Source organism: Pelodiscus sinensis, chromosome 3, assembly GCF_052426305.1.
Source record: "Pelodiscus sinensis isolate ZL-2025 chromosome 3, ASM5242630v1, whole genome shotgun sequence".
Classification (NCBI taxonomy): Eukaryota; Metazoa; Chordata; order Testudines; family Trionychidae; genus Pelodiscus; species Pelodiscus sinensis.
In genome coordinates, this window is record NC_143054.1 from 177,889,193 (window position 1) to 177,907,972 (window position 18,780).

The following is an 18,780-nucleotide window of genomic DNA, read 5'->3' on the forward strand; positions in this document are numbered from 1 at the left end:
GCCGCACTTCAAGAAACGTGGGTAAATTGGGGAGAGTCCAGAGAAGAGCAATGAAAATGCTATAATTTTTAGAAAATCTGACCTATGAGGAAAGATTTTAAAAACCTGGGCATGTTTAGTCTTGAGAAAAGAAAACTGGTAAGTTTTCATATATGTTAAGAGCTATTGTAAAGAGGTTGGTGATCAGTGAACATGGAGAGCAACTGAAGTTAAGCCAAGAAGTCATGGGCTGAATCTGCAGAAAAAGAGATTTAGATATTAAGACAAGCTTGTCAGCTATAGGATAGTAAACTTCTGGAATAGGCATATTGCAAGTTTTTTGATTAAAAGTACTCCAGGCATTTTTGGGGAGTCTTTTTTCCAGGATCCTTAGAATTTCCTATTTTTGACAGAGGGTGTAATATGTCGAAAGTCTTTTCTGTTCTGGGCCCTGCATATCATTAGTGTTCTAAAAAGGACAAAGCTCCTTACAGTCAAGGAAATTCAACACGCTAGATCCACAACAATTTAATCTTACTCTGGATCCCAGAGGGGTTATTGTATTCATTCTTTCACTTGTTTTGTCACTGTGCATGGACAGCCTTTTCCATAGATTTCACTAATATTTATATTTCATAGTCAGAACAACTTTTCTTCGGGTTGCACTTGAGCAACCCTTTGTAAATCTCTTACATGGCTGCCACGTTGATTGCTCATATTTCACTCCACTCAACCTGGAGAGCTTCCCAGTGTGGAGTATTTCTTTGAAGGGGAGGACCTGACTCTACTGTTCTTTCCCTGCTGCAGGATGAACAGAGTGCGGTGTCCATGCTGAAGAAACACCAGATTTTGGAACAGGCAGTAGAAGACTATGCTGAGACAGTGCACCAGCTTTCCAAGACAAGCAGAACTTTGGTGGCAGACAATCACCCGGAAAGGTTAGTATTTCCTTTCAGCTGATTTTTTTTTTTTTAAACTGCCTTTGACAGTTACATCCTTCGTTTATGTGCCATGACAGACCAAGAGTAAGGCAAATTGTAAGTAACTCCAGAAAATGTCCACAATGGGTTGTAGTTCTGTCCTAGCCAGACAACAGGAGAGGTATCTCTTGGTACATGCTTGGCAGGGTGGAATTTCACAGGGAGAACCAGTGCACCAGGTTGCAAGGCATAGTTTGCTGCTATTCTGATCAGGATCAGTGTACACAACCACTGATTACCGACTACTACTGCGCATGTTGGGCAATGTTGCATAGGCTGGTACATTAACCACCACACTTCCATGTGCATTCCTGTGGAAAAAAGGAATCCAGTTATACTGCACTGATAGGGGAGGAGTGTCCAGATACTCTTTCTTTCCTCCCAGATTCACCCAAGCCCCTTCACTTTTGCATGTCAAGGGAAGTGCCCCCTGATGGAAGTGCTACCACCCCCTCTAAGGTTTCTGGTGAAGAAAGGCAGCTTTACTTTCTAGGGAAGACAGACACTTGTCTCTGGAGAATGTTAAGGCTTGTGCAGAATCTATGCATCTCTTGTCTGTATTAGCCATCCCCTCTCCATAGCTAGAGCCACTCACTCTAGGGCGTGGCTTGCTTATACAAATACACACTTACATTTCCCATGTTGATTCGCTGTGCAGTGTATCTATGCTTATCCTTCCAGCTTTTCACTCTTAACACACATGAAAAAGCACCATGCTCATAAAGCTATATTAGGATATTCTGGTGTCTTGTACTTTGTAATAGGCCTTGTGGTACAAGAGATTTCCAACTCTTCCACATTTGGCCTGTCTCTGGGGCTATGTCTAGACTGCAAGCCTCTTTCGAAAGAGGCTCTTTCGAAAGATACTTTCAAAAGAGCCTCTTTCGAAAGAGAGCGTCTAGACTGCACGCGGAACTTTCGAAAGAGCAAGCCGCTTTTTCGAAAGAAAGCACCCAGTGAGTCTGGATGCTCTCTTTCGAAGAAGCCCTATTTACATTCAAGAACGCCTTCTTTTGAAAAGCACTTTCGAAAGAAGGCGTTCTTCCTCGTGAAATGAGGTTTACCGCCGTCGAAAGAAAAGCCACGTTCTTTCGATTTAATTTCGAAAGAACGCGGCTGCAGTCTAGACGCAGGTGAAGTTTTTTCGGAAAAAGGCTACTTTTCCCGAAAAAACCCCGAGTCTGGACACAGCCTGAGAGGGAGGGAAGTCTTCATAAAGACAGAAGGTTAATACCTGAAGAAATGTGACCCACAGAATGAAGGAAATAGGGAATTGTTTGGCTGGTCCAAAGATGGCTCCAAATAGTTGAATGCCCTTTATTAGAATTCTCCATAGCCAATATGTTGGCTATAAGACAAATTTATTTAACCTACCCATAGTTTGGCTGGAGCTGGGAGTCCTGCAGGTGACAGTATCCATCTCTGTTGTAAGGACGTGTGCTGCATAACTCCAACATTCACTAGCTGTCAGTTTAGAGCCCTTATGGCTCAACTGATTGAATATTGCAGTAACGTGTACATGTGGCAGAGGGGCAATTTTGAAAGGGGTTATGCAGCTCATAGGAAATAAATACAAGAGATCTGGTAAGTGGAAATGGTATGACTTTCCTTTTGATTATGGAGCCTTAGACTTGAAGAAATCTGTTAGTGTTGTTAACCATGAATTTTCAGCCCTGAAGGAAATTCTGACTGCCAGAACTAAGGGAGTAGCAGCCCAGGTCCTTTCTCTCAGTCCTGGGACAAGTCCATTGTGCACGCTTAACCTCAGCAGATTGAGATCTTTGTTCATATATACATTTTCTACGGTCTGTGAATGTGGTCTATATTTGCATGGTGGATCCGGTCCTGGATTGGTTTAATTGGCATCACTCCATTGACTTTAATGGAGCTGCGCCAACTAAGGATCTGGTCTGAATTTATACAGACTAAGTTTTAGTCACTTCAGAGATACATGTTCTGTGGGCTAAATATCTTAACAGTAATTTTTCCTCTTAAGTTTTTTGGTCCCTTGATGGAGGGATGTATATTTGTTTGTCTTAATCAGTAGTGACTCTGCTCTTCTTGGGGATTTTTTTTCAGCGAGCGCATTAGTATGCGCCAGTCCAAGGTGGATAAGCTGTATGCAGGCCTGAAGGATCTAGCTGAAGAGAGGAGGGGCAAACTAGATGAGAGACACAGGCTATTCCAGCTGAACCGTGAAGTGGATGACTTGGAGCAGTGGATTGCTGAGAGGGAGGTGGTGGCAGGATCTCACGAGCTGGGACAGGATTATGAACATGTTACAGTAAGTTATGGCTGAAGATGCATCTAATTTTTTTTCTTCTGGGAGTTGTATGCACTAGCTGGGTAATATAAATCAATAACAGGTTTTGCTTATTTGATATGGATTGTAGTTTTGAGGCGGTTGTATCTTTACTACAACGTAAGTGATGCACTCTGGCATTCCTACAGTAATAATAAACTACTTCAGATTCCTGCTTGTAAATTATATTGCCAGTATAATATTCCTGATGATCTTAGACAATTTATTTCAAATAGTCATGTGTTCCTCATCACATGTGCACTATATCGGTAATCCCAAATGAAATACGTGGCTAAAAAAATAAAATAGCTTTGGCACTGCTGCCTCACAGGTGTTTGCTCACATTTCAGATGCTACAAGAGCGATTCCGCGAATTTGCCCGTGACACTGGAAACATTGGGCAGGAGCGCGTTGATACTGTCAACCACATGGCAGATGAGCTCATCAATTCTGGACATTCTGATGCAGCTACCATTGCAGAATGGAAGGATGGTCTCAATGAGGCGTGGGCTGATCTCTTGGAGCTCATTGACACAAGAACACAGATTTTAGCAGCCTCTTACGAACTGCACAAATTTTACCATGATGCCAAGGAGATCTTTGGACGTATTCAAGATAAACACAAGAAACTGCCTGAGGAACTGGGTAGAGACCAGAATACAGTGGAAACACTACAGAGGATGCACACAACATTTGAACATGATATTCAGGCTTTGGGCACCCAGGTGAGTATTACGCAAGCAACTTCTCAGAGTGTGTCTGAATTTAGGAATCTGGGATGATGTCAAACATCTGCCACCACGTGGCTGAGACAGGAGTGTGGGTTGCTCTTTAAATGGCTTCTTTTACTACTTGCATTTGTAATTTGGCTTCTCCATTGTGTAGCCTTCTGAGTATCTAACATAGAAATCAATGTAGCAGGCCACAGTCTTCTATATATACACTGTACAGATAATTTTTTTTGCCGAAAATTTGTCATCTGCTGCCCTTGATTAGAAAAGAAATCATAAAGGGCTTTTATATTGCTTATGGTGAGAGGCAATGTAGATAAGATTGTCAACCCTAGCTGAAGGCATTAGCTATACATTTCCCATTAATACCGTGCTGCACACTAATATAAAACCATACATTAAAGGAAGAATGGTTGGATTGGTAGGTAGCTCAATTTGACTTCCCAGAGAACCTCTTTCAGATAGGCATCTATTGTGGTGCCAGCTTTCCATGTCTAGTTTATGCAGTTGGAAAATAAATTAGAAAGAAAAAAAATTAACTCACATTAAAGAGAGCACCTATTTTTAAGCAATTCCAGTGAGGTATTAATCTGGTATTAAATCTAACAAGTTTTTTGTGCATCAATACTCTTAACACAATGGCTGCGTCTAGATTGGCATGATTTTCCGGAAATGTTTTTAACGGAAAAGTTTTCCGTTAAAAGCATTTTTGGAACAGAGCATCTAGATTGGCACGGACACTTTTCTGCAAAAGCACTTTTTGCAGAAAAGCATCCGTGCCAAACTAGACGCACTTTTCTGCAAAAAAAGCCCCGATGGCCATTTTCGCGATCGGTGCTTTTTTGCGGAAAAAAAAATCTGAGCTGTCTACACTGGCCCTTTTGTGCAAAAGGTTTGCTCAAAAGGGACTTTTGCCTGAACGGGAGCAGAATAGTATTTCTGCAAGAAGCACTGATTTCTTACAGTAGGAAGTCAATGCTTTTGCGGAAATTCAAGCCACCAGTATAGACAGCTGGCAAGTTTTTCCGTAAAAGTGGCTGATTTTCCGGAAAAACTGGCCAGTCTAGACATAGCCAATCTGAAGGAAGTTAGTACTAATTGTGCTTAAAAAACACCACTGAAAGTTTCTATTCTCCAGTGTCCAGATTTGTTCCCTTTGTGAACTGTGCACAAAATATGCCATACAGTAGAAGGGACAAGTATTCTAAGTGGTGTATGGGGAGGTGGTGGGGGGCGGGGGGGAGATGAGAAATTCCTTAAATCCTCTCATAATATTCTCATGCTTGGTATTCTTGTTTGCAGAGACTGATAAAGACCATCGATCTTTAAATGCATTTAGTCTACCAATATAACCATTTTTGTAATGTAGTTAGATATTATAACTTCACCAATATTGCTTCTCGTGATTGTTTCTGGAAATTGTACATGAGATTTAAAATGGTGAAACTCCAAGGGCAGACTTAGGCCAAAGCCAAGCACTTTACTCCTAAAATTCAGAAATCTATTCATATGATGGACACAGTGAGCTCATTTTGATTTTATTACACGTTCTATACTTACACTTGCACAATATAAAGATTAATAGGGTTAAAAAAATGAAGTAACTGTCAAAGAGTTTAATTAATTAAACATTTAAAGAATCTAAACTGTTAAAACTACAATTAAAATGTGCTTTCTTAAGACAGGCATATTAAATATGCTGGGAGCCAACACAGCCCCACGAGCTAGGGGGCTGGAGCAGTGAGTTTAACATTTAACCAGTTATCTGATACACTGGAATTTTATATCCCCAGTCCTTAGAAGCATATGCAAGGTAATATAGGGTAAGGAGTAGCAAGATATCTTACTTCTGTATACTGCATTAGTGAGGCCATTACTGGAATACAGTGTGTAGTTCTTCCAGATGGATGCTGGAAAGTTAGAACAGAGTTTTGCAAGAATGATTTGACATCTGAAAAATCTGCCTTTGTAGTAGAGACTTGAGATGGATGAAATTACTGGATGAAATTCTTTGACCTGTGTTATGCAGGTCAGACTTGACCATAATCATCCCTTCTACCTTTTAAAATCTATTAATAAATTTGCACTGGTGCAAATGATCACACAAGATGCAGGCAAAGGTGAAATTTATGTGCGTTTCTTCTGAGGCTTGTTAACAAAAAGTCTCTGCTTCTCTAGGTATGAGAGCGTTCTAAAATGAAAGGCTGACAGGACACCAAGAGGGAGGCTTTCACAATGCAAAGTACCAACTCTGAAAATGCAACTTAGAAAAGACTTTAAGGAGCAACTCAAAACATATAAATTAGCATCTAAAATCCCCTTACTCTTGGATTGTTTTGATTAAAAAGCACACAGGAGCTGAGATGCTTCTTGTTTGTTTTTTAAACAAATTAGGTGAGACAGCTGCAGGAGGACGCTGCTCGCCTTCAGGCTGCCTATGCCGGAGACAAAGCTGATGACATCCAGAAGCGAGAGAATGAAGTCCTAGAAGCATGGAAAGCATTGCTGGATGCCTGCGAGGGACGCAGGGTTAGATTGGTGGATACAGGGGATAAATTTCGTTTCTTCAGCATGGTTCGTGATCTCATGCTCTGGATGGAAGATGTTATCCGGCAGATTGAGGCCCAAGAGAAGCCAAGGTAATGTGACTGATATTTAGAAACTTTAGGGCCTATTTAAATCACATCCAAGGTTTCCTGTCCTTCTGGCATAGCTGAACAATTAATTACAACTCTTTCTCATGAAGCCTCTTGATTATAGCATAGGATTAAAGAGTTACCATGGATCTTTGGTCACTTCATGTCTGTTTCAGATCAAAATTGTTCCTTCTTAGGCAACTTATTGCTTTTTTTGTTTGTTTTTTTGTTTGTTTAAAGAAAATAAATAGGTGAATAGGTTAAAACCCCCCACCTCTAGCCATATCGATCCATCATCAGTCCTTTGTGCCTTCTCTTTTATAATGAGCCTTTCAGCCTGTTGATTTCAATAAGACAAATCATACTTGCTTGTGTATCAATTAATATCTGCTTAATGGAAATTCTTGGCTTTTTCTTGTTGGATTTAATGGAAACCACATTTAGATTCCTTGTGCCTATATGGCACAGCCACAGTGCAGGCGCCAGGAACCACTGTTGCCGTGGCACTCCAGGGTGTGGCATGGCCATGGTGCCACGTTTGGAGAAGAGGCAGTGGAGAGGCAAGTGCTAATAGCAGCACTGACTTCACACAGTACCTGCTCTTAGTACGGACCACAACATAGTTGTATAAGGAGGGTGCTCCTGGTATCTTGTCCCCAGTCGTGCACATTGCGCTGGGTACAGTCTTGCCTCCTTTGTATAACAACAAACTGGGAATTAATAAATTCTCGATTTGTGCATTTATGTTCTGCATTATTTGTTTAAAAGAGAAATTATGTGGTGCTGTTAATTTTGTAATATACATTTCTAAACCATGATTTCTTGTTTTAGGGATGTTTCGTCGGTTGAATTACTAATGAACAATCATCAGGGTATCAAAGCAGAAATTGACGCCCGTAACGACAGCTTTACTACATGCATTGAGCTTGGCAAATCTCTACTGGCAAGGAAACACTATGCATCAGAGGAGGTATTACACTTGGGGACTGTACAAGAGCTGCAGTGCAGCTGAACTATGGATTTTGTTTCAGTTAGAGAAGGTTTGCATTGTATAATCTGCTGATTAGTGAGTGTTCATTTATAATGACTGCATTACTTTGGGTCCATTGCACTTGCATTGGTGAGATTACTGTATTATTGCTAGTCTAGGTTCAGTTCAGTGGTACCACATTGTGTATCCATGTAGGGGTTCAGGATTAGAGCCCTACTTTGGCTCCCAAACTGAACTTTCAGACCAAATAACATGCAAAAGTGACACTCTGAGTTCTGATGTGAACAGATGGGATGAAGAAACTTACCAGCAACATGGATAGCCTTGAGTCTTGTCAAAACCAAGGGGAATGATGTATTACAGAGGCTACTTGAAGAAGGAATTAGGAGAGGTTTTGTGCTTCACAGGGCGAAAAACAATATCTAGCTAGTGGGCGGTGGAATATTAAGGCAAAAAGTGTCCTGTTCTAAAATAAGAAGGCTAAAATCTCTGACTCCTTAGAATAGGTGTGGGAAAGATGGGTGCAGGTTTTTGGATCTGGTGTCCCCACTGCAGACCCTGCACCGGGGAGCGATCTGATAGTTTGCATCTGGGATCTTAGCCACTAGTCTCAAGGTCCTGACTGCTAGCCCTGCTGCTGCCCAGGGTCCCAGTCATTGGACCTGGGGTTCTGCTGCAGACCCCGAGATCTTGACCACTCAGCTTCAGGCCCTCTAACTAGGGCTCCACAGTCACCCCCAACTGTAGCCCAAGTCTGGGGCAGTAAGGGGCACTGACAGAAGTAAAAGGGGGTGCAACTTAGTAGCCCCTCCCTAAAAACAGTTTCAGCACCACTACTCCCTGGTGCTTTAACTCTGGATTTTATTTCCAATTTATCCTGGTCTATTTGTGATACAGGGAGGCCCCAAGCCTAAGGAAAGATGCAGAAACTTCTTCACTGTCCCCTTTTTGGGGGGGGGGGTGTTATTTTACAGCAAAGCTACTGTGCATCCAGGGGGCTAATGATTTCTGAGTCAGCATTAGGTAAACACAGTGCAGTCTCCTCAAGGAGACCTTTAATGAGCAATTAGAGAAGCTTTTCCAACCACTGTTCTCAATGTAGAGTTCGTGGAGGTGTGTCAGTGGATTGACAGTTGTCTCAATAGACTGCTACTGGTATGTAGTAGTGCCCGTGGATTACGTAATGTCCACTATCTGCTAGAAACAAGTGGAGGATGTGCAGTATGGGTGCATCAGTCAGATTGGATTGGCAAAAATCAGCCATGTCCTATTCTATTTCTTACGAATTAATCTATATGTTGTAGTGTGTTGTTAAGTGTTATTATTAAATCAAACAAATGATGCATTTTAATTGCATTTACTGTTAAGATTCAGAACATCCGTGTGCCCTCACCCCGGGTTTCTCTCAGCAGAAAGCAACTGCACCCATCTCCATTAACTTAAAATTCAACTTCCCCACTGACAGTTTGGCACCATGTATCCTATTTGTGAAAGTCAGCGCCTTTTGTTTGTGGTAACAGCCTATACAGCACGATTGGTGATGTTGAGTTATTTGATGCTTATATAACATTGGTCCATTTTCTTAAACTCAGATCAAGGAAAAGTTGTTGCAGTTGACAGAGAAGAGAAAAGAAATGATTGACAAATGGGAAGACAGATGGGAATGGCTGAGACTGAGTAAGGATACATTTAAATTGCTCATTAGTAGAGTGAACGGTAACTTTCTGCATTTATATCTTTGTCTACTGCAAGAGCACACAAGTACTTATCTTTTATCTCTTGCTGGTTGGAGTTGAGTTCACACTGGAATCAACAGTAACATTTTCTACTGCCAGTGGTACAGCAAATGGGTAATGGCTATCAAGGGCCCAATCCTACAGCATCGAAGATCAAATGGGCATTTTGCCATGGACTTTAATGAGGGCAGAATTGGACCTCAGACTGACTAAATACACAATACACTATGGATGTAATTATTTTCATTTTATTTTCTACAGTTTGTTTATTGGGTTTCTGCAGTAACAAAAAAGCATTTGAAAGGGCATTCCAAGCATGCTGCACATATGTGCAATGTATTCACCTGTGTTCTCTCACATAATAGTCTACATGTTTGGGAGTGGATTGGTTCATAAACCATGCATTTTTGAACTTATAAGCCCATTTATTTTTTTATATCAAAGATAAATAGTCAATAACCATAGTACCATAACATCACGTCCATGCAGTAGAAAGCCCAGACAGCAATGTGTTATCTTACTAATGCATGGTTAATGCATTGATACTTTCACCAAAGACATGTCTTTGCATAATTCGACCACTACGTAGGTTCCTGAGACACAAGCCTCACTTCACAGTGCTACTGGAGTAGACCCCAGTTGAATTCCCACTGGACTCCGCAAAACTCTCATTTACTGCTACAGGAGCTGGGTCAAGCCCATAGCTAGGAGATTATTTGTCTTTTGCATCTCAATATAAACATTGCTCAAACTACCTCAACAAACTTAGAACATCAAAATTACTTTTTAGTATAAGTGCATTCAATTCAGTTAACTTAGTTCAGAGATACATTTATCCCAAGACACTTAAATCACCCTACCCCACCCCTTTAAAAAAAGAACTCAGATACCTGACTACACTGTGCCACTTTTGATGCCATTGAGCACTGACTGCCATATATTTTTACTCAGTTCTGGAAGTACATCAGTTCTCAAGAGATGCTAGTGTGGCTGAGGCCTGGCTCCTGGGACAGGAGCCATACCTGTCCAGTCGTGAGATAGGCCAAAGTGTGGATGAAGTGGAAAAGTTAATTAAGCGGCATGAAGCATTTGAAAAGTCTGCAGCTACTTGGGATGAGAGATTTTCAGCACTGGAAAGATTGACTACAGTGAGTATCTTTAAGTCCCCGAAGGTCTGCTTTCTTGGCCACTTTCCCAAGTTTTATTCAGTTTATTAAATCAAATTGATCTTGTCACTTAGACACTAAAGAGTCTCTCCTACTAATGCTAATACCTCCCTTAGCTAACTGCATTCCACCTGCCCCCAGAGAGCTCCAATGTGTTACATAGGCTAATCCATTCTCCCGGGTGAGATGAGGGTGAAGAAAGCATGTTCCAGAACTAAGGGCCCCTCTAGCTGCTTAACCTATAGATTGCAGTACTTGCCAAGGCTTTAACAGTTGGGGATATTTTCTGTATATTTAATGTGTTGTGTGTGTTTTGAAGGTAGAACACAAACAGTAAATTACTGAGGAAAGGCTCCATTAGTTGCTGGTGTAGGAATTAGTATTTAGGGCCATGATACTGCATGCCCTCCTTTACATGGGCTGCAGGGTGAAAATACCTTTTGGATTATGCCCAAAAGTTTTGTTACATCATTAAAATTTATTGAATCAGCCAAATCCTGAGTTTTATAGGAATTTTCTAGAAATGCTTCTTAAAAACAGCTGAGCTGTGAGTCATTACCTTTCTCCAATATTTACCCTCCCTAGCTGGAATTACTGGAAGTACGTCGACAGCAAGAGGAAGAGGAAAGAAAGAGGCAGCCTCCTTCTCCAGAGCCAAGCCCAAAAGTTCCAGAAGATGCAGATTCACAACAATGGTAAGCTCAGACCAACAGAGGCTGTGTGTGTGTGTTCGTTCGTTCGTTCGTTCCCTAAATTGAAGTCTGCTAAATGCTGTGTTGCAGATTATAGTAGTCGGTGTTAGCACCCTGCTCAAAGGAGCCCTGCTTCCCTCTTGAGCCATTTGCCTGAACTCTGCATAAAGATATAGGAGAGAGAGTAGAAAGTGTGTTTTGTTAACTGCTGCCAAGATGCAGGAGGGGCAGGATTGTCACTCTGAGGCAGAGAACACTACTGGTTGGGAGCAAAGAACCTTAAGAATAGCCAAGTTCAGGGAGAACTTAAGCTGTGGTGTCGTCTGAGTTGCCAGCAAACCAAATGAAAGAAATGGGATAGACGTTGTGCTTAGTACACATTTATATTTTCCACGGAGCAGGATTAGAACTCCCATCTGTATGACTTAATGAAAACAATTGTCCTCAATCAGCTGCTCAAACAATCTTTGAATCAGAGAATGAGGAGGAAGTCTGAATGTAGGAAAGAAGGCCCACAAACAGGAGATTTTAATGCTGACAACAGTGCGCTTTCATTCAGCTAGTCACTGAAAATCTACATGAGCCCACAGGGAGCTTGGCTCACTTTCATAGGCTGACACACTGTGAACCAAACCCACTGAAGCATGGGCAGCATATGGCTCGCTGGCAGAGGGTAGCTTGTCCCTGGCCTGGCCCTCCCCTTCTACTCAAGGCACTGCTCCTTTCCCCCACTAGAGGCCCCCTCCTCCTACATTGCTGGTACCCAGACAAAGGCCACCCAAGGACCTGCAGCCCTGGAGAGGTGTGTAGGCTCCTAAGCCACAGCCTGAGGCCCCAGCCACAGGGTAAGAGCCACAGAGTTGCCAGCAAGAAGCAGGAGGGGGCCTGGGCATCAGAGCCTGGGCAAAGCCACACAGGGCCTCCCCTCTGTGATACCCACCACTCATGCACGGACATCAGTGGACAGATTGGTTTCATTATCAGCATAAGGACATATGGATAAAACTTTCTAGAACTGTACAATATGTGAAGAAGTTGTTCAAGGTGCACCAACTATAGTTACAATTTAAGTCTCACACACATGGTAATTATTGTCTCTGTGACGAGGACAGAATATTAGTCGGGTTGTTGTTACGTAAAGACTCCGGGCCAGATTCTGCCCTCATTCACGTTATTACATGTTATGAGTAACCCACAGAACTCAATGCACAAACATTTGTAAAAATTGATGTAAATCATAGGCCATGCAGGTGTTTCTATAACGATTTCTTCTATTTCTACAGTGCACAAGATTCAGTAGGAATGTCTGGTTTTTGTGAGTAAGGTTTTGTGATGTTCTAGAATTTCATGCAATGTGTTTTTTTTTTTTTTTTTTTTTTTGTGTCTCTTGTCTCCCAACAGGGATGGTACAAAAGGAGAACAGACTTCCCAAAATGGCTTACCATCAGATCAGGAGTCTCCACGGGTTAGTTACCGCTCCCAAACCTACCAAAACTACAAAAGCTTTAATAGCAGAAGGACAGCCAATGACAGGCCATGGTCTGGACTGTGATACACCAAACCAATTGAAGTGAAAATCTTCTTTATTCAGTATTTTATTGGTTTTAAGCTTCTGGCTTCATTTTCCCCTGCTTTTCTCTTCTCCCATCCAGTTGGTAGCCCTCTTGGATATATATTTATTCACGTTAATCCTTTTTTATTTGAATCTCTTCACTGACACTCAGTTGACTTAGAGTGACACTTTTATTTCATGTTACTTATTGTGAGTTTTTCATGTCATTAATATCATTAAGACTTTACAGCTAAACCATCTTTTAGATGAATAATTGAGACTTAATGAGATTACATCATACTGAAGAAAAAAACTAAAATCTGACAGGTATGACACGTTCAGTTATACTGACTGGTTTCAGCATGGCAACATTATTAAATTAGCTGCATTAGCAAGTGAATTATTTACAAGGCAGAAGATAATACATGCAAATGAGCTTGGCAATGCGAGCTGTGAGGGAGAAAAGAGTAATAGCTACTAAAACCAAAAGCCTAGTACTTAGTTGTGTAACATTTCACACAGAATGAACTCTTTTCCTGAAGATTAAAAAAAACAGAATCTAGGAAGGCTAAAAATTAGCAACTGGATTTTTTTTATACTAAATCCGTATTAAATAGTTTCGGTCTTACTGGGTAACTATTTAGGGCCAGATTCTTCTCTCCCTTCTGCTCAGCTTACACTATGGAAAGTAAGGATGTTAAATTTTAGATTAATTGTCTAATCGAATAGTTGATGCAATTAGTATTGACTATTCAATTAGTCTATAAGGGTACCTCCGCCTTTGAAGTGTAGTGGGGACTGCATGCAGCGTTTCAAAGCATCAGCGCCACATAGAGCCCAGGGTTTGGCCAGAAGGCTCCACACGGCACTGCCCCTTTGAAGCATCCCCTTGCCACCTCTTTCTGATAGAGGTGGGGGGAGACGGGTCAACTAGTGTGTTGACAAGCAAATGCTTATTGGATAATCTGATAGTCAACTAGTAGTTCCCATACCTAATAGAAACTCCATTGATTAAAAGAGATACACCCTAGGTATTATGTAACTGAGAGCAGATACCAACTCTGAAAAAGGAGCTGCAATGCTTTCTTAAAAAAAAATACACACAACTGTATAAGACTCCAAATATTTAACTAAATATAGGCTAAATATTTGTTGTTTCTTTCATGTTGAGCAATCTTTACCAACAGGCAATATCCAAGTGAAGTCAATGAGGGTTTACATATAAATAAGGCAAGCAGGAGCTAGCCTCATATGCGCAGACTTTAAAAATACCAATAAATACATTTATTTATAACAGAATAGTAAAAAATTGGTTTGTCACTTGAATTTCTCTAGCACACAGAGTGCTGAAAAACATGCTGTTGCTCCTTGTTATGTCTTTGGACCTGAGCTGTATGGTGCTGACAGTGACCTTAAGTGAGGGGCCCCTAGGCTATGTTATCATTTTCACAGTAGAAGTGCAAAACCCTAAGTGAGAATTTGTCACCCCAGGGCGCAGTCTGGAAGCTGTGGGAACTGCCTTGCTCCCAAACCATACAGGTGGGCTGGCCCTTCTTACACCGCCCTGCCTGTAACTCAGCCAGCCTCTCCTGGCCTTATCACACAACACAACAGCAAGTGGTGCCACAGACTCAACTGAGCTACCTGAGTGCTTTACCTAAACCACTCAAGGACAGTTTCCCAGCTGCTAGCCTTGCACCCTTGCTGGAGAGTAACCCCAGAATTATACCATCTTGCACTGCACATAGATCTGAACAATGCAAGCTCATTAATGTATTTGCTTCCTTCTCTATGTGGGAGAGAGTTGCAACAGCCTTTACTTAACAGAGCTGAGATTTTCCCAAACACTTCAATCAAAACGCTATGGTTAAGATAAAACATAAGTTTATTAACTACAGAAGAAACGAGTAGTCCTGTGGCATCTTCGAGACTAACAAAAATATATATAGTATCATGAGCTTTCACAGGCAAAATCTGACTCCAGTTCAACTGAAGTGGATTTTGCCCACGAAAGCTCATCATACTATATATATTTTTGTTAGTCTGTAACGTTAAAAGCAACAAGTAGTCCTGCAGCACCTTAGAGACTAACAGTTACCCCTCTGAGATTTTTTTTTAACTACAGAAGGATAGATTTTTAAGTGATAGCAAATAGATCCAAACCAGATTACCTAGCAAATTAAAAAAAAAAAAAGCATATTATGGCTATGGCTACATTACAAAGAAAAGTCAGAAAAAGGTACGCAAACTGTAATTTACGTATCTTTTTCTGTTTTTCTTCTGAAAGAGGCTTTTTTGACATTTGATTCATCTACACGGGGCTAAATGTCGGGAAGAAACCCTCTTTTGGAACATACCTTCTTCCTCGCAAAATGAGGCTTACAGGGATACCCAAAAAAAAGCATCTGCTTTTCCAAAAAATTTTTCAGAAAATCAGATGCATTCCTTGGACATTGCAGAGATTTAGAGATACTGTATGAATAATATATAGCAGAGACTGGATTTGAATTAGCAATTTCTCACTCTGGTTGATTATACGAAGCTAGAAATTCCTTTAGCACGGGGACCAGCATTTCCCCCAGTTCAGTCTTTGTTCCTCAAGTGTTTATAGGTATTCTCTTGTGTGAGGAGTGAGGCCCTCAGATGATGTCACTCCCCAACTTACATGGTTTTTCCATAGAAGTGGAAATCCTGTGTTCCAAGCTAAGTTCCCAGCCCAGTTTGTAGAAAAATGAAAGTTCCAGAATGGAGTTCAATGTCATGTGGCCTGGTCACATTCACTTCTATGACTTGCTGAGTCAGGCAGTCATTATTCCTAGGCTGACTGAAACATTCACAGGAGGGCTAAGCTCTTCCATGGTCCATTGTCTTTGTTGATGAGCCGTTAGTGCTGTCTTGCTACTTCACTGTTGTACCTGAAAGGTTAGTTGTAGGAATTACCTAGAGTAAAGCACATTTAAAATACAGATACATATTCAATAAACATAACTTAAGATACAAAAAACAATACATGCCCACAAATAGGATAATATTTGGCAAATGATAACTTTTCTAGTGACACCTCACATGAGCTGTCTTGTACAACATGCATCATACTTATGTGATAATCATATCACTATGATCAATATAGGATGCAGTGTCTGCCACACTCTGAATTCAGATTTTGGCAGAAATGCATTTCAGCAGTTCATGTTTCAGATATCTAACTCTGATACTTTTGGTTCAATACCTATATTCTGTAAACATTCTGGGGTACCAGTTTTTCTGTTGTTCCTTTTTCTAATAAAGCATTTCAGTTCACCTTTAATATTAGAATGGTGAAAAATAGATTGTTTTAAATACCAGAGATTTGCAAAGTGATGCCACAGGTAAATGTGATGAGGAATTTGAGAATGGGCCTGCAGTAGCATCACAGAATTTCTGCATAGAGCGTCTTCATGGTTGTTACCATAACCTCTTATTTAACTTTTATTTTGTTTTTGTTCTTTATCATGGAATCTTTTAATAACATCCTTATATTAATTTTCACCATCTGCATGTTGATCTCTTAATGAGAGCTTTCTAGCCTATAATTTAATGAACCACATGTTGCAATACATCAAACATACACCAGTTTTGCTGTTTGTAACAGAATTGATCTAAGCTGCTGTTGATCAAAATTTAGAATTCAGAAAAGTATCTTAGCAAAAGTGACTGGACTGTTCTCCAACAATTGTACTTTTATAATAACTTATCTTTCCATTTCATGATGCATGTCTCTTTTTTCTTTTGTCAGGATAACATCATATTAGCTTCTTAATACTTTTTAAATTTCTGTATTGAAACATACGTAAATGTTCTGGTGGATTCTATTCACCATTGTTGGGTCTCTGTGCCTTTAAAAGTATTATACTACTCTTAAAGCATAGCTGCTGTTTCAGACTTAGCAGACCAGGAAGCCTTTACATGCATTCTGGCTACAAATAATTCATTTAGGTAGATAATAATTTTTAGTTGATATTATTAGGATTATGTATATTTGTTTTGCTTTGCTGTTAAGAGAAACCAGTAAAATCATAATGCCAGACACTAAGGGAGGATAATATTTTTATATTTTAATTATGGCCTCCATTTTTTGGCCTAAGATCTCAAAATTATATCTTTGCCAGAATAGTTCATAGGCTGTATTGTATTTGTATTTGAAGAAGACAAGAATGTCTCTTATTTGAGTTGTGGTGCAGAGATCCAAGTTGATGATCTGAATGTAATATTGCTTCATGCACTTTGAAAATCAAAGGGTGTTTCTAATGTCACCAGCTGTCATGTTGCATGTCACAGTTGTGATTTAAATACCTCATGAATATTAGCTAGCCACTGAAGTACTTGCGGCTAACCTCCCATAAACAGTAACAAAGAAGAAAAATGTATTCATGTGCGTTAACTGTTTTTTTTGTTGTAACAGTATAGTTTGCTATTAATGTGTGTCCTTTGTTGTGTTGTTCCTGCATGCTTAAAGCATGTTTCCATTAAAATTTATTTAGCTCCTCTTTTTTTTTTTTTCTTATTTTCATGGCACATACTTGGTATAAATATTTGTGGTCCATGTGTAGATTTATTTTGCTTGTCTTCTGTTTGCTGTGGATAACACACAAAATAAATTATGCTGTAAAAATTTCCATTGAAGAGCATCCAGAGAGCTTTTCATAGTCATAGCATAACTTCAGTGTTTTAGTTGCTTTTGGGTTTTGTTTTCAATCCAGTAATTGCAATCAATAGCTTCAATGGATGTGGAAGTAGAAGTTTAGGGACTGATTATGTAATTAAAATGGTTAGTTAGCATTTAAAACAACAAGTTCGCAAATCACAGCAGTTACATTTTTATCTCTCCCATAAAAACATTCTAACTAGATGAAAAACTTGCCTGTTTTACCCATATATACTCACTATAGGTCTCTCCATATTTGTGATTATTCTCATAGGTTGAAATGTGCAAATATGGAGGCTAGCTCATAGGTAGTTTTATATAGCTATATAAGGCTATTGGCAAGTATTTAAGTTACCGTCATCCACTGTAACATACAGTTCATATACATACTCAGTGCTATTGACTTAAACATCTTAGTCTCACTGCAAAGATCTATCAATTCAGGAACAGTAATTGAGCTGTCAGTAGTCAAGTAGCTTTTTGCTTCAGGGTTTTTTTAACATGACGCAAGATATTAGCTTGATTTTTTTTTTATTTTTATTTTTTTGTTATAATATCAATTTCCTGGTAACTGTGCTGGCAGCATTAGGGTAATCCTCCATCAGTCTTTTTTCCTGTAGCATCTTTTGTTTTATTTTGCTATTTTGATAAAGTGACAGCTGTTAATGGCCTAAATTTCACACAGCTTGCAGAGTAAATTCTGCCACTGCTTTACAAAGGCCACCTCTGCTCTAGAAACCAGGGGTGTGATTCCCAGCTTGCTTACATATACTTGTGCTGTTTCAGTGTAGAAATAGTAGCGTAGCTAGGGTAGCACAGTGAGCAGCCACATAGCTTAGCTCTACTGAGTACAAACCAGTCTGAAACGGCGGGTACACACTCAGCACAGCCTGGCCATATTATCCCTGCCCATGCACAATAGCTACACTATTACTTACACTCATGCCAGCTTTCATTAAACTAGCATGGGTGTGTATATGGGAACTGAGAATCTTATCCCTAGCTCATAGTGTAGTCATAGCCTAAAGTTGTAAAAATATCGACAGGAAATAGATAGAACCATAATCTATGATAGACATTTTCAAGGGGCACTGTTCCCAAAAAATTAAATTTATAGGGTTGATTATGCCTGGAATTTAATGTGAGTTATGATTCTTTCCCTATTTCAGTGGTGTAATGTCTATACTTTGGAAATTTAGTTTGCTTAAAGGCAGTTAACCAATCCTTCCCATATTCCTAACAAGATTATAATTGAATTTTTCTAGAGTTCAGTATATGAAGTACAGTGGTCAAAGATGTAATAATTCACAGATGACAGGCATGAAAAGTTC

At 40.1% G+C, this 18,780-nt stretch overlaps 1 protein-coding gene across 5 annotated transcripts in view; it reads left to right on the top strand.

Annotated features, from left to right (window-relative positions):
* Window positions 1–18,780, top strand: part of SPTBN1 (spectrin beta, non-erythrocytic 1) — a 211,532-nt gene that overhangs the window by 182,037 nt on the left and 10,715 nt on the right. For all 5 annotated transcript variants that reach the window (XM_075925482.2, XM_075925484.2, XM_006122116.4 and 2 more), the window contains 9 exons: window positions 787–917; window positions 3,039–3,243; window positions 3,612–3,986; window positions 6,387–6,631; window positions 7,460–7,598; window positions 9,212–9,296; window positions 10,307–10,503; window positions 11,107–11,216; window positions 12,615–12,678. In XM_075925482.2, coding sequence (XP_075781597.1) covers window positions 787–917; window positions 3,039–3,243; window positions 3,612–3,986; window positions 6,387–6,631; window positions 7,460–7,598; window positions 9,212–9,296; window positions 10,307–10,503; window positions 11,107–11,216; window positions 12,615–12,678 — 1,551 coding nt within the window. The remainder of the gene's footprint in view (window positions 1–786; window positions 918–3,038; window positions 3,244–3,611; window positions 3,987–6,386; window positions 6,632–7,459; window positions 7,599–9,211; window positions 9,297–10,306; window positions 10,504–11,106; window positions 11,217–12,614; window positions 12,679–18,780) is intronic.